The 14,063-nt window shown below is 35.6% G+C and overlaps 1 protein-coding gene across 1 annotated transcript in view; it reads right to left on the bottom strand.

Annotated features, from left to right (window-relative positions):
* Positions 1–14,063, bottom strand: part of HSD17B12 (hydroxysteroid 17-beta dehydrogenase 12) — a 172,877-nt gene that overhangs the window by 87,586 nt on the left and 71,228 nt on the right. The window contains exon 3 of the mRNA XM_024254837.3: positions 11,007–11,082. Within this exon, the coding sequence (XP_024110605.1) occupies positions 11,007–11,082 (76 nt within the window). The remainder of the gene's footprint in view (positions 1–11,006; positions 11,083–14,063) is intronic.

Raw genomic sequence — 14,063 nt, forward strand, 5'->3', positions numbered from 1 at the left:
AAACTCCAAGTAGGGAAACTACAACAAGAGGCAAAATAATAATTAAAAAAAAAAACTTAAGTGATAAAGAGAAAAATCTTAGAAGTAACCAGAAAAGAGAAAAACCTCACATTATACACGATGATAAAAAGGTAAGAATAACAGCTGACTTCTTATCAGAAACAATGCAAGCCAGAAGACAGTGAAGCAAAGTAGTTTAAGTACCAGAAAACAAAAAGAAACCATCTATCAATAATTTTATACCCAGAGAAAATACCTCTCAAATGTAAAGTGGTTTTTTTTTGAGATATACAACAAGAATTAATCATCAGCAGACCAGACTACAAGAAATGTTAAAGGAAGTCCTTCAGACAGGGGAAAAGGGAAATAAAAGATTCCTGATTGAAATCATTTACATAAAAGAATGAAGAGCATCAGAAATGTTAATATGTATGTAAATATAAGACTTTTAAAAGAAAGAAAAAAAAGATATACAGTCAGCAAACCAAGGATAGAAATAAAATTAGAATTATAAAAAGCATGCAATTAATCCAAAAGCAGACAGAAAAAATGAAAAAGAGAAAAAAGAACAGACAGAATAAATAGCAAACAAAAAGCAATTGGTAGGTTTTAGCTCAATCAATAATGACACTGAATGTAGATGGTCTGGGCACCCCAATTAAAAGGCAGAAACCATCAATTTAGATAAAAAAGCAAGATCAACTCTATGCTGTCTATAAGAAACCCATTTAAAATATAAAGCACTTATAGATTAAAGGAAAAAGAAATACCATGCTAACACTAATCAAAAGAAGCTAGACAAAGTAAATTTCAGTCAAAGTAGATTTCGAGCAAAGATTATTACTAAGAATAAAGAGGGTCATTCCATAATGATAAAGAGTGAATTCATCAAGAGGACATACAACTCTAAATGTTAATACACCTAATAACAGATAAACAGGAAAATTGTAAAGGACAAATCCATAATTATAGTTGGTGATTTCATTTCCCCTCTCAAAATAATTGATGGAGAAAGTGGAAAGGAAACCAATAAGGATGCAGAAGACATGAACAATACTGTCCATCAATTCTCTCTTTTAAATCTGGAAAAGCCCCTGTTCTGGATAGCTTATAGAGACTAATAAGTGCTTATTTAAATCTAAGAAGAAAAAAACTCAAAAATTATTAGATAAGGACAAAACTTCTGAGGCTTTAAATGTGCTGGCAATCTCAGAAAAATCATTCCCCACAGAAATGGCCAGCTCAAACAGTGATAGTTTTTAAAATTCAGATCTTTGGGTAACAACTAGTCATTATTTTAAAATGAACTAACATAAATTTTGAAACATTTCTAATATTGGTAAATAAATGCAGTTATATAAGAATCCAAGTTTCACATTACACTCCTAATTAAGGTAAATCCTTAACCAAATTAAAACTGGTTTGATAACTTTAATTTTAAAAATAACTATATATCTTCTGATATTATCACAATATGAAATATAATGCCAAGGCTTGACACTTGTGAACTTCAGACATTCCCCAAATCATTTAAACTAAGTAACTCTTCATGCCATCTGTCGAAAACTTTCAAATGCCACCTCTTGGACAAACGTGGTATCAACAATGATCATTTTGCTCTGCAATGTCAACTTAAATATAATATCTATAATTCTTAACTGACCTTGAAATACTACACAAATATCACAGCAAGTGAAATAAAGAGAATCTTTGGTTACCCTGGACAATTTCTAAAGATTAAAATTCATACAGAAAACTCCAGTTAGGATGGAGAACTCAGTGTGGTATGCGCAACAACTTGAAGAATAATCACAGAATGTAAAGTTAACATATTTTAAGCTAGCTGAAAATATTAACTTGTCATCTAAATATATATATTATATATATGTATATATAAGGTTATAAAATATATTGAAATCAACAAAGAAAGCTTATGAATTAAACGGTTTGGAACCAGTTGTTGAGAAGAAAATTGATCTTTGAGAATATAGTCTTCTCTTAATGATAAAGCTATCAAACTTACTGTGTGCCTCAGTATCCAGCCCGGCTAGCAATGGTTCCTTATCCTTAGAATACTCTCACTTCCTAAGAGCCTGTTAACTTTTTGAGCTTTTGTGTTGACTTTTGTCATGTTGTTGAATGATTTTCAAACAAAAGTTTCTTGTTTCTGTATATGCTAGATTTGCTAATAACTATTATTTCTTGTAGCTGTGCTTTAATTGCTGTCATGCCAAATTAAGACTATAATCATTTCTTGTCTTGGGTACCTAAGACTTATGCTTATATTTCACTATAATGACTAGTTTCTTCACAAATGTGGGCCTCAGATGAAGAAAAATAAAATTGTTAAGACATACTTTACACCCAAACTATCTTCAGTGCTTCTTGATTAACCGCTATGTAGCACTATTGAGCAAGGAGGACATTAGGTGTAACTAGATACATAGCATATTCTCCACATCTTTAATTCGTTCAGCTCTCTTATGAGACCTGCTTTGTTTATCAAGCCCATGATATGGGAAGAACTATTAAATCAATAAGAGAAGCTCAACACCCTGATCAATCATGTGTAGGCAAGGTGTAACTAATAATAAATATGGCTCAACATGTACTACTTTTCAGGATGAATAGAAACATATTCATGATTCTATGCAAAGACTGGCACAACTATGAACAAATTGCTAAGATTATGTTATCAACAAGTACAAAATACTCTTAATAGTTGGCAATTTAAAAACACACATTATGAAATTCTCTGGAGGTATCAATTCCTTTAATGTCCATGATAAGGCTCATACCCTCAGGATAATCACTGACTAAATCATATTAATAAGTTCCATATTATATCCCACTAGGGGATTCCATTCTGACACTGGTAATTATTATAATAAATTAACCATCAGTCTTATTAACAGGTGGTTGCTACATTTCCTTCAAGCTTGTCTAAGGGCCCCGGCCATAAACTGAATGTCAGAAAATAGAGTCTTTAGGAAGATCATCAAAAGACTAATTAGCCTCAGTAAGGGCTGTATCTGGACTCTTGGCTATTACTGATGCTGCAGAGAATCAACTCATGGGTCAGGCTTCCTGCTCAGTGTAACCCAACATTGCCACAAAAGCAGACAATCTGACAAATTGTACCAGGAAATTGAGTTAGTATTTATAGGACTCTATATTCCAAAATTAAACATTTTGTAAAAGCATGCTGCTGACCAATGGAACAAAAATTAATTTTGCAAGACTAAATAGAACCAGAAAAAACTTAATATTTTGAGAAAACGTCTTTTTTTTCTTCTTAATTTTTCACTAACCCTCATGGTAGTTAGCCATACTTGGGCAAATTGCAATGACCGCTCTTGGAATTCTGTTTTTCCTACTGATCCCACAGAATTCAGGAAAACTATTCCCTGGGAAACTTTAATATAGCTTATAAACTGGCAGATTGTATTTTCCAAATCCAGATCGTATTTTCCAACAATATCTTCTATCCCATATGTTCTTTGCCAAAGTTACCATGCCACTCCCTTATCAAATGGTAGAGTCTATTCCTCTCCCCTTAAATCTGGGCAGATTCATGACTGCTTTGACCAACAGAGTATGGCAGTAATAATGCTACATGAATTCTGAGACCAGGCAACAAAGACATAAGCCTCTGCCTGGTTCTCTTGGAATGTTCACTCTCGGGGAATATAGTTACCATGTGAGAAGTCCAGTTACCCTGAGATGGCTATGCTAGACAGGCTACATGTAGGTGTTTTAGTCAACAGTCCCAGCTAAGTCCAGCCTCTGGCCATCGCCTGTCAAGTCACTAGACCTGTAAGAGAAGCCATCTTAGATCTTCCAGACCAGACCATCCGTCAGCAAAATATCACTGAGTGACCTCAGTAATGCCATGAGGAGCAAAAGGATTGTCCGAGTCCTGACAAAATTCCTGACCAGAAAAACTTGTGAGCATCTAAAATGGTTGTTCCTTTACCACAATAAGTCTGGGGTGGTTTGTTACGCTGCAACAGTAGCTGGAATATAAACTGGTAAATCATTAGATAAATTTAAAAATGTTAATTATATAGAAAATACAACACATATTGATTGGCCTTGTCTGTAAAACTGATCAAAGCAATGGCCAAATATTCTACAACATGCCTTTATTGAGTTCTTTTATTTTACATGACAATGTAATTATTTGCATTGTCTCAGTAAGAATCTATCCTTCTCCCTATTAGGATATAATTAGATAAAACAATTTTGTAACCATGACCAAGCCAGAAATGTTTCATTTAATGGTAAATTTCATTTAATTAAGCATGACAAGCCCACTAGTAAGGAACAAGGATTCTCATATGTGGAAACAATGCTTCAAAGACCTTTCAGGAAACTATCCTGGGACTAGCTCACTGCCTTGTGGAGTCTGTCTTACAGGCAGTACAGAACGTCACTTTCTGGAAGGCCAGGAACATTGACAAAATTGTAGAATATCTCTACAGTTACAGGTACTACGGGCAAAACCAGTAGAGGCAAAATGGACGGGTTCTATTCCTGGCCCTATAACATATAAACTCTATGAGCAACAAAGATATTTCTAGCATTAAAGAAGCAGTTTTAAAAATATGACTCATGGGGCTATATGAGATTAACTCTCTAATCCTAACATCATGTGGTTTTAGTTTTATTAGACATAAAACAAAAAGGTCTATAGGTGTTTACTAATGCCTCCTGTTATGAAAATGAAACAAGCTAAATATAACAAGGCATTGTATTAATGATACTATTACTGCATCAGAAAATTGTGGAACAAACTTATTTGGTCAAATTCATATCTTAACTATACAAATTTGATACCAAGTAAGGCCTGAAAAAGTGAAATGGACATTTCTTACCTTATCCTACTCTTCTGTTCACTATAGACCAGTAAGATTTACATTTCTAAAAAAGCATTGCATTTCAAGAGATAAAGCCATGGAGTTACAGGACCATCCAAAAGCTTTACACCCTGAGATAAGTTACAAAAAAGAGAAATCTCATAGTTTGATTTTTTTAAATCCAAGAAAGAAATAGGCAGTTTTAAAAATCAAAGTTTATTAAACTGCATCCAATCAGAAATACTGACCGTGGGCCGGGCGCAGTGGCTTACATGTATAAGCCCAACAGTTCGGGGGGCCAAGGTGGGAGGATCGCTTGAGCTCAGGAGCTGGAGACCAGCCTGGGTAACATGGCGAAACCCTGTTTCTGCGAAAAATACAAGAAAAAACAAACAAACAAAAAAATTAGGCCGGGAGTAGTGACTCAGGCCTGTAATCCCAGCACTTTGGCAGGCCGAGGTGGGTGGATCATATGAAGCCAGGAGTTCAAGACCAGCCTAGCCAATATGGTGAAACCTCCATCTCTACTACAAATATAAAAATTAGCCAGGCATGGTGGCACATGCCTCTTATTCCCAGTTACTCAGGAGGCTGAGGCACGAGAATTGCTTGAACCTGGGAGGCGTAGGTTGCAGTGAGCCAAGATCGCGCCATTGAACTCCAGGCTGAATGACAGAGTGAGATCTTGTCTCAATTAAAAAAAAAAAAAAAAATCAGCCAAGTGTGGTGGTACAAGCCTGTAGTCCCAGCTACTTGGGAGGCTGAAGTGGGAGAACTGCTCGAGCCTGGGAAGTTGAGGCCACAGTGAGCCATATTTGGGCCACTGCATTCCAGCCTGCGTGACAAAGTAAGACTCTGTCTCAAAAAAGAAAAAAAGAAAAGAAACGAAAAGAGAAGGAAGAAAGGACTGTAAAATAATAATATGAATTATAAATATCACCATCTCTACAATCTGTGAACCAACAGGTTGTTCTGAAAGCTAGTCTCCTTTTTATTATGCTTTATTGCAAATAAAAACTCAGCTCAGTGTTAAAAAAATTTCTAGTTTTTTTCTTTGATGAATCAAAATTGGCAAAAATATTTAATATATGAATAATCCTGGCTAAGAATGATAATATAATAAGCTTATTACATGTGTGATGGCTTTCAGCTTGTCTTAATTAAAAGGGTAACAGGTATCCTTACAAAGAACTGTAATTTCATCAAAGCAGTCAATCCTGACAAAGCACTTATCCATTGTTGGTGAAACATCTAGTGTCCTACTAACTACATATAATCCATTCAAAATTTTTCTTAAAAACTTTGACACTGATAAGTAGGCTACCCTCCACATTCATAAGGAATTACTTCTTGATATAAACTGCCCAAGTTTATATGATGACAGATTTCGAAGGTGAGAGCAGCCAAAAAAAAAGTCCTTGATTTTTTTCACTTGTCAAGTAATTTCCTCATCAATCCCCCATTTCCTCTTTTTGTCTTTCAGCCACACAGGGAAGTAAGAACGATGAGTTTAACCCATTGGAGTGAGTTTAAATGTTGGACTAGAAGAGACAAGTTATCCTAGTTAAACTAAATTGTGTGGCTTCTGTTTCCTGACTGGGCTCTGCCTGATACAGGAATTAGTTTCAGGAGTAGGATCACAAGACAAACTTCAAAGGACTTTTGCACTGGTTTGATTGTGTCCTTGGGCTTAGACATAGTGTTAAGCCCCTTCCCAATGGGAAATGGGACACTAGCAATCCATTATGCAATAAGTGGTATGACAGTTCATCAAATTAACCCTGGCTGTTAATTGTAATGAAGTACGCATTGGAGAAGTGCCTTGAGGGACCAAATGGTGGCTACATTTGAGTTTGGCAGAAATGATGAGTACAAAGACTGTGCTAAGATGTAGCTTCTTCTGAATATACTGGAGCACTTATAGAATAAAAACGGCAAGTTCAGATCACTAAACTGTCAGCTCACATTTACCATGAGAGAACCAGAGAACTTCCATGGTAGCCCCAGTAAAAAGTTTTATGTTTTATACCCATGGAGTTCACCTTGCTAACATCAGATTTAAATGTGCCAGTTGCAGAATTACAACTTAAGTTGAATTCCACAGACACCTAGTCTCATTTGAAAGCACTGAATGAGAAAAAGTGTGACCCTGAGATTTGGGATGGGGATATTTGGTCAGACTCAACTGAAACTGAGAATCTTGGACTCCCAAGCTACTCTGAACCTCCCTTTCCAGTGGAAATAGTACTAGTCTGTTCTTCTGCCTGTGTGTGCCAAGACTGGTGTTCTCTGGCTTGAAGATCCTCTAATAACCCCACCATAACAGTAAGGGCAGTTTCCTAGCAAAAGAATTCCTCTTCTCCTCAAGACTTCACTCAAATATCCCTCACTGACACCCACAACAGAAAAAAATATAACACCAGATTGGGCCAAATATTTTTATGACTCACTTACCAGAGATTTAGGATTTAATGTTTAGCTCATATAGTTGGTTGACTTGGTTGGCTGACTGAAACTTTGAACTTGGACTCCATAACAGGCTACAGTTTAATGAGACTGGGAGGCCATAAATTCCCTTGCATAACAAGGCTTAAGAAAATACAAACATTAGTGCATATATCCTATGCAACTTGCACATACAGAATCCCTCCACCATTATACCCCCAAATGGGCCCAGAGGATAGGTCTTTCAGTAAGGCTACAATTTCATTACTGGAGTGCTGTTATATGGGCAAGAGGCCATTATTCTAGCCCTTTTATCACCTTGCCAATCGCAAAACTCACCATGCTGCAACAAAGTAAGAACTTCTCTATTGTTATCTCTCTAGCCCTTTGTTTCCTTTGTGGCATTCAATATAGGCTGCAATTACTTATTTGTCTGTTTTTTGTGTGTGCTTTTTTTGGTTTGGTTTATTTGTTTGTTTTTTACCTATTTGTTTTTACTGTCTCCTGCACTTAAGTTCTTTGAGAACAGGGACTGCATGTCACCTTGTTCACCATGGTATCTTCACTGCCTAGCACGGTACCTGGTACACAGGCATTCAATAAAGATGTGTTAAAGGTATAACCAAAGAAATGCAGAGTTAGTCTGTCTTTGACAATATTAAATACTGGTCCTTCTTTCTCCTGGAATAAATATGTTCATGCAAACATTATCCTCCCAAAGAGGTGATTTACATCACAGTTAAAAATCTGTCTTAACTTATAAATCTCCTCTGTGTATTTTTTCAGCTTAGAACAGAAGACATAGTCTGCTGATATCACCTCTCCTATTAAATTCATATTATGCCCAGAAAAACATTTTTCAAAAATGTTAACAAGGATAAAAACCCATGCCTTTTAATAAAGGTCAATTTAGTGTCTTTACCATCTGTTCCTTCATGAAAATGTTTGAACAGAATCCTGTCTTTCTCCAGAATCACATTTCTGCCAACAGTCATGTGCCACCTCATATCATGAGTTAACCAAATTCTCAAATATCATTAAAGCATATCTTCTGAGTCACTGAGCAATTTTTGTACAGGCTGCAGTACTTGCTGAAAGTGTCATGAGGTAGCTTTTCTTGTTTCTGTATCGAGTAGATGGTAGATTCATTCATATCACAGCATTTCAAAATGCAACATTCCATTTAGTCAAAAGCATCTACTTTTTGCCTATGAACCTTTATTTCTAGCAACTAGTAGATGCATTCATTGAGAGGCAATTTCTAGACACACCCACAAACACAACATTTTTTAAATCACTTTAAGAGTTATTATATACAAGACTACAAGAAGCTAAGAATGAAACAGTGCTAAGATCCAGGCAGTATGTTAAATTCACCTGCTATCTCAGTAACTACCTCAGGCTCATTAGTGTCATGGCTTAATTCAGATTCAGACCTCAGCAAAACTGTAAAATACTGTATATCTTGGCCCTTTGGGGTTGCATTTATATAGCTGAAATCTTGACTGTTAACAGCTTCAAATGCCAAAGATACATTGTATATCTATATACCACATGCTCAGCTTTGTAAAGATCTGTACTCTCAGCAAGGTTAAAATAATTAAAAAAAAAAAAAAAGATGTAACATATTTAATATTGGGAATCTCCAATAAGGTGCTGTGAATGGTTTGGCTGTGTCCCCATCCAAATCTCATCTTTGATTGCATCTCCCATAATTCCCACATGTTATGGGAGGGATCTGGTAAGAGACAATTGAACCATGGGGGCGGTTCCCCCCAGACTGTTCTCACGGTAGTGAATAAGTCTCATGAGATCTGATGGTTTTATAGGGGAAACCCCTTTCGCTTGGTTCTCATTCTCTCTCTTGCCTGCCACCATGTAAGACATGCCTTTCACCTTCCGCCATGATTGTGAGGCCTCCTCAGCCATGTGTATCTATTAAACCTCTTTTTCTTTACAAATTACCCAGTCTCAGGTATGTCTTCATCGGCAGCATGAAAAGCAGACTAATACACTCTGTTTTTTATCTAAAGATGAAGTGAAGCTATCTGTCCAATAGGACCAGCTATGGTCTGGAAAGAAATAGTAACAAAATATTACCTCATAAGTAGGTTGGAAGAATAAAATACATGTGAGAGAATGAATAAATAATAAAGCACTATATAAATGTTAGCAGTAGGTGGTAATGTTAGTAACAAAATATAGAAGAAATCCTCTCTCGTCAATTCTCATTGAAAGAATTTGGACAATCTGTTAGCTGAGAAGTTAGTTAAAACAAGGACTCATAGAGATAAATACACATGGCAATCATTTTATTTTCACTTAAACCATGTATAAATGTAATTCATTCACCAATCCTCTGTGTAGGGCCAAGACCTTGTCTTTGAGATTGGATCTGCAGACTTGAATTCCAGTCTTTCTTGCATGCATCACACCCATATTCTATCATTTATGATTACAATTTCAGTTCTAGTAAAGTACAGCACAAACTTCAACACATATGAAACAATCAGGAGAGCAGATTTCTTTTTTATAAGTTCTTCCAATATTTTACATTTGTCTTTGTTCAACACTAATTTGATGGCCAGTTTTTCAAAGAAGTAATTTTACTCACTTTTTTTAGAGCATTCAACTTAGTTTTTATAGAACTAACTCTAGATTTTACACTAATAGTTCATCATTTTACAGAATATTTAATAAAAAATATACCCAACATAAGTTTGGAAACAAACACAATTGACTCTTAATAAGTAAACAATTTGATTTGTGAGGATAAAAGTATATAAGCATTATACAAAGAAGCTTCCTGGCCACAAATGGTCAGCAAACTGGGGACATCAGTTAGTATGTTTTGCCAAACAAATGAACAGCATTGGTTTATCTATCTGGTTGATTAAGTAGAAGTTAGTTAAGAGTCTTTGCCATATTGTAATTCACGTCTCAAGCATAATTGCCTAAGAAGAAAGTTCAAAAGATTTTCCCTGTCACATGGGTATTGCTATCTTTTCTATTTTTCCTAAAACATATGTGTTATACATTTAGAAACACTGAGATAAAAAGAGTAAAAAACATTCAGGAATACTGAAATGAAGTAACAGCAAACAAATTTAGACGTTTCAGCAGAATATGATAAAATAATCAGATGATCTGACTACTGACAAGACAAAAATAAATTAGTAAAAGACATTTTAAGCAAATTACAATCACCCTAAAACAATTTTTAAAAAACTTTTTTTGTTTGTTTTCTGAGATGGAGTCTCACTCTGTCACCCAGGCTGGAGTGCAGTGGCACTATCTTGGCTCACTGCAACTTCCATCACCCAGGTTCAAGAGATTCTCCTGCCTCAGCCTCCCAAGTAGCTGGGATTACAGGTGCCCGCCACCACACCTGGCTAATTTTTTTTTTAATTTTTAGTAGAGACAGGGTTTCACCATGTTGGTCAGGCCAGTCTCAAACTCCTGACCTCAGGTAATCCACCCGCCTCGGCCTCCCAAAGTGCTGGGATTACAGGCATGAGCCACCACGCCCAGCCTAAAATTGATGATCCATTTTTAAAGCATCCTGTGCTTTTTCATGCTCTTTCATGATATCTCTCCTCGAAAAAGAAGTTTCCTGAACTAGAAATAACTATGTCAGTACCGGATAACTGCTTGAAAACATTAATTAGCTATGTATTCCTTTTGTTTGATGGGAGAACTTACTTATTTCACTGGAAACCTGGTCAAGTTTATCCTGTGATCTGCTGATAAGGACAACCTTCATTCCATGCTTTGCTAACTGAAACAGTAAAGGAGATTTGAATCACACCTGTGCATGTCACTGAAAAACATTAATGAGCTATAACCACCATTTTAAGAAAACCTGTCCAGATGATAGTTCAAAATATAAACCCAAGTGTAATGAAGACACAATCCAAAATAGAGATTTTACCAAAGAAATTCCCCAAAAAGTTATCTTTCTAAGCCAAGCTAGTATTTAAATGTGAAAGGATTTTAGAAGGAGGGAGACTTTTACTTTTTCATTTTATATCATCTATACTATTTGGGTTTTTTAAACCGTTAAGTGTCTACTACTTCTATAATTTAAAAATTAGCTTTAAAAAAGTTTTTGTGCCAAGCGCAGTGGTTCACGCCTGTAAGCCCAGCATTTCAGGAGGCTGAAGTGGGAGAATTGCTTAAGCCCAGGAGTCCAAAACCATCCTGGACAACATAGTAAAATCCCATCTCTACAAAAAATTTAAAAAAAAAATTTTTTTTTTTAAATTATCTGGGTGTGATGGCACATGCCTGTAGTTCCAGCTACTCAGGAGGCTGAGGTGGGAGGATCACCTGAGCCCAGGAAGTCTAGACTGCAGTGAGCCGTGATTACACCCACCACTACACTCCAGCCTGGGCAACAGAGCGAGACTCCGTCTCAAAAAAAAAAGTATTTGCTGCAGGATGGATATATAAAACAAACATCAGAGGACTGGCAAAGGAAACTACTATTAAAATTTTAAAAATTCCTAAAAACATAATTATTTTTAAAATTTTAAGTTGAGCATTATACTTTACGGACCATGGCAAACTAAACAAGTTAACTGAATAAATTAATAAAGAATTTCCTAAGGAAAACCTTCTGTGTACATACCCAGCATGTGTAAGTGTTGTACATAATGAAAAAGATTTACACAAATGTGGTTACTATCCCAGGACACATAAATATAGTAGTAGAGGAAAAAAAGCACTAATCTGCACAAAACTATTTAGTGAAATATTCTAGACAGAATATAAATGAGCAATAAATTAGGTGCTATGAACTAAAAGTGATTTAGCAAACTAATATTCCAGTCTTAAATCCTAAAGTCAGGGTTTATTAAGTAGTGAGTGATATTGCAGATGAAGCTATGGAAGAACATTTTTTATAAAAATAAAAAGGTTGGTGATGATTTGCAAAATTAATCTGCTATAACACCACTAAAAAAAAATCATTAGCCCATACTGATACTTTCTTTTAAAAAATTAATAGGGCAAGAGGAATAAGGAAAAGCTTTTATAGAAAAACACCACCTTAATAAATGTAGGAGATATAGCATTAGAAACAAATCACTTTTTTTTTTTTTTGAGACGGAGTCTCGCTCTGTCACCCAGGCTGGAGTGCCACGGTGTGATCTCGGCTCACTGCAACCTCCACCTCCTGGGTTCAAGCAATTCTCCTGCCTCAGCCTCCTGAGTAGCTGGGATTACAAGCACCCATCACCACATCTAGCTAATTTTTGTATTTTTAGTAGAGATAGGGTTTCACCATGTTGGCCAGGCTGGTCTTGAACTCCTGACCTCAGGTGATCCACCCACCTCGGCCTCCCAAAGTGCTGGGATTAAAGGTGTGAGCCACTGCACCTGGCCAAAAATCACCATTTTTTAACCACCATGGTAATAACCAATCTAGGCAAAAACTATCAATGAATCCTAACACCACTGGATAAAAGATTCTTGGGAAATAATATATTTATACAGCCTCAAAATGTCATTCCACATATTCCTTATTAATTATGTTTATAATCAATAATGGGACAAATGAGACTTCCTGTGCCTCCTAATAACATGAACTCAGAAGGATAAACCTCTGTAGCCTTCCCAATGAAAAAATGTTTTTCCTGAATCTAATGAGAAAACAATGAGACAAATCCAAGTTTGTCTGCAAACCAACTAAACTGGATTTTTCAAAAATGGCATTCTTATAAAAGAAAAATAAGGCTAACTTACTCTTTTAGATTAATGGAGTCTAAGAGACATGACACCAAATGCAATGCGTAATCCTTACCTGGATCTTGGAACAACAACAATAAAAAAAGAGCTTAAAAGGATGTATTGGGGCAACCAGAAACCTGCATAAGGGCTGTATGTTATGCAACAGTATTGTGTCACGTTAAACTTCCTATTGTGACCAATGTATTGAGGCTGTAAGGGTGAATGTTTTAGTTCTTAGAAGATTCATCCTGAAATATTTAGGCGTGAACTGTTATGTCTGTAACTAACTTACAAATGGTCCAGCAAAATAATTAATAATAATAAAGTAAATTAAATGTGCCAAATATTAACAATTAGTGAATCCACATGAAGAGTATACAGGTGTTTGTTATATTCTTGCAGTTTTTCTGTAGTTTTGATATTCTTCCAAATAAAAATCTGGAAAAATTAAAATTAACAAAAAGACCTTTTGAGAATGATAAATGGAAGATCCAGTGAATCTGCTGGGATCTTTATCAGAATCACCCCACTGTTCCAGATCACTTCATCATAGGCTGTAGGTGCCTTCTCAAGGGAAACTTGCCTAAAGAATACTGCCCCGGCTCCTGCTTTGTCCAATGATCTTCAAACTATGATGCTCTCCTGTTCTTTAATTTCATTGCAGAGAATCTGAACCCTTTGCCTGTGTCTATCAATACCTTTCTGTTAATCACAGTCCTTCTTGTGAAAATGATGTAACCACCTATAATATTTTCATTTTTTGGAAAATAGTTCAAAATAATTGACTTTCAAATCTGAAGACTGTACACACTTACATGATATAAAATAAAATTACACTAAATTGTTCCCAGTTCCAACTACTCAGTACAACCAGAAAGTTTCATGCTTATTTTACATGAAATTTGTTTCAAAAAATTGTGTCTATTTAAGCAAATATGGTATTTCCAACAAGGTAGAAACAAAAGCATCTATTGTACCATGCAACATTATATTTGTATTTTTTACTTCAAAAATCAAAACTACTATAAG

Source organism: Pongo abelii, chromosome 9 (genome assembly GCF_028885655.2).
Source record: "Pongo abelii isolate AG06213 chromosome 9, NHGRI_mPonAbe1-v2.0_pri, whole genome shotgun sequence".
In the NCBI taxonomy this organism is placed as follows: Eukaryota; Metazoa; Chordata; class Mammalia; order Primates; family Hominidae; genus Pongo; species Pongo abelii.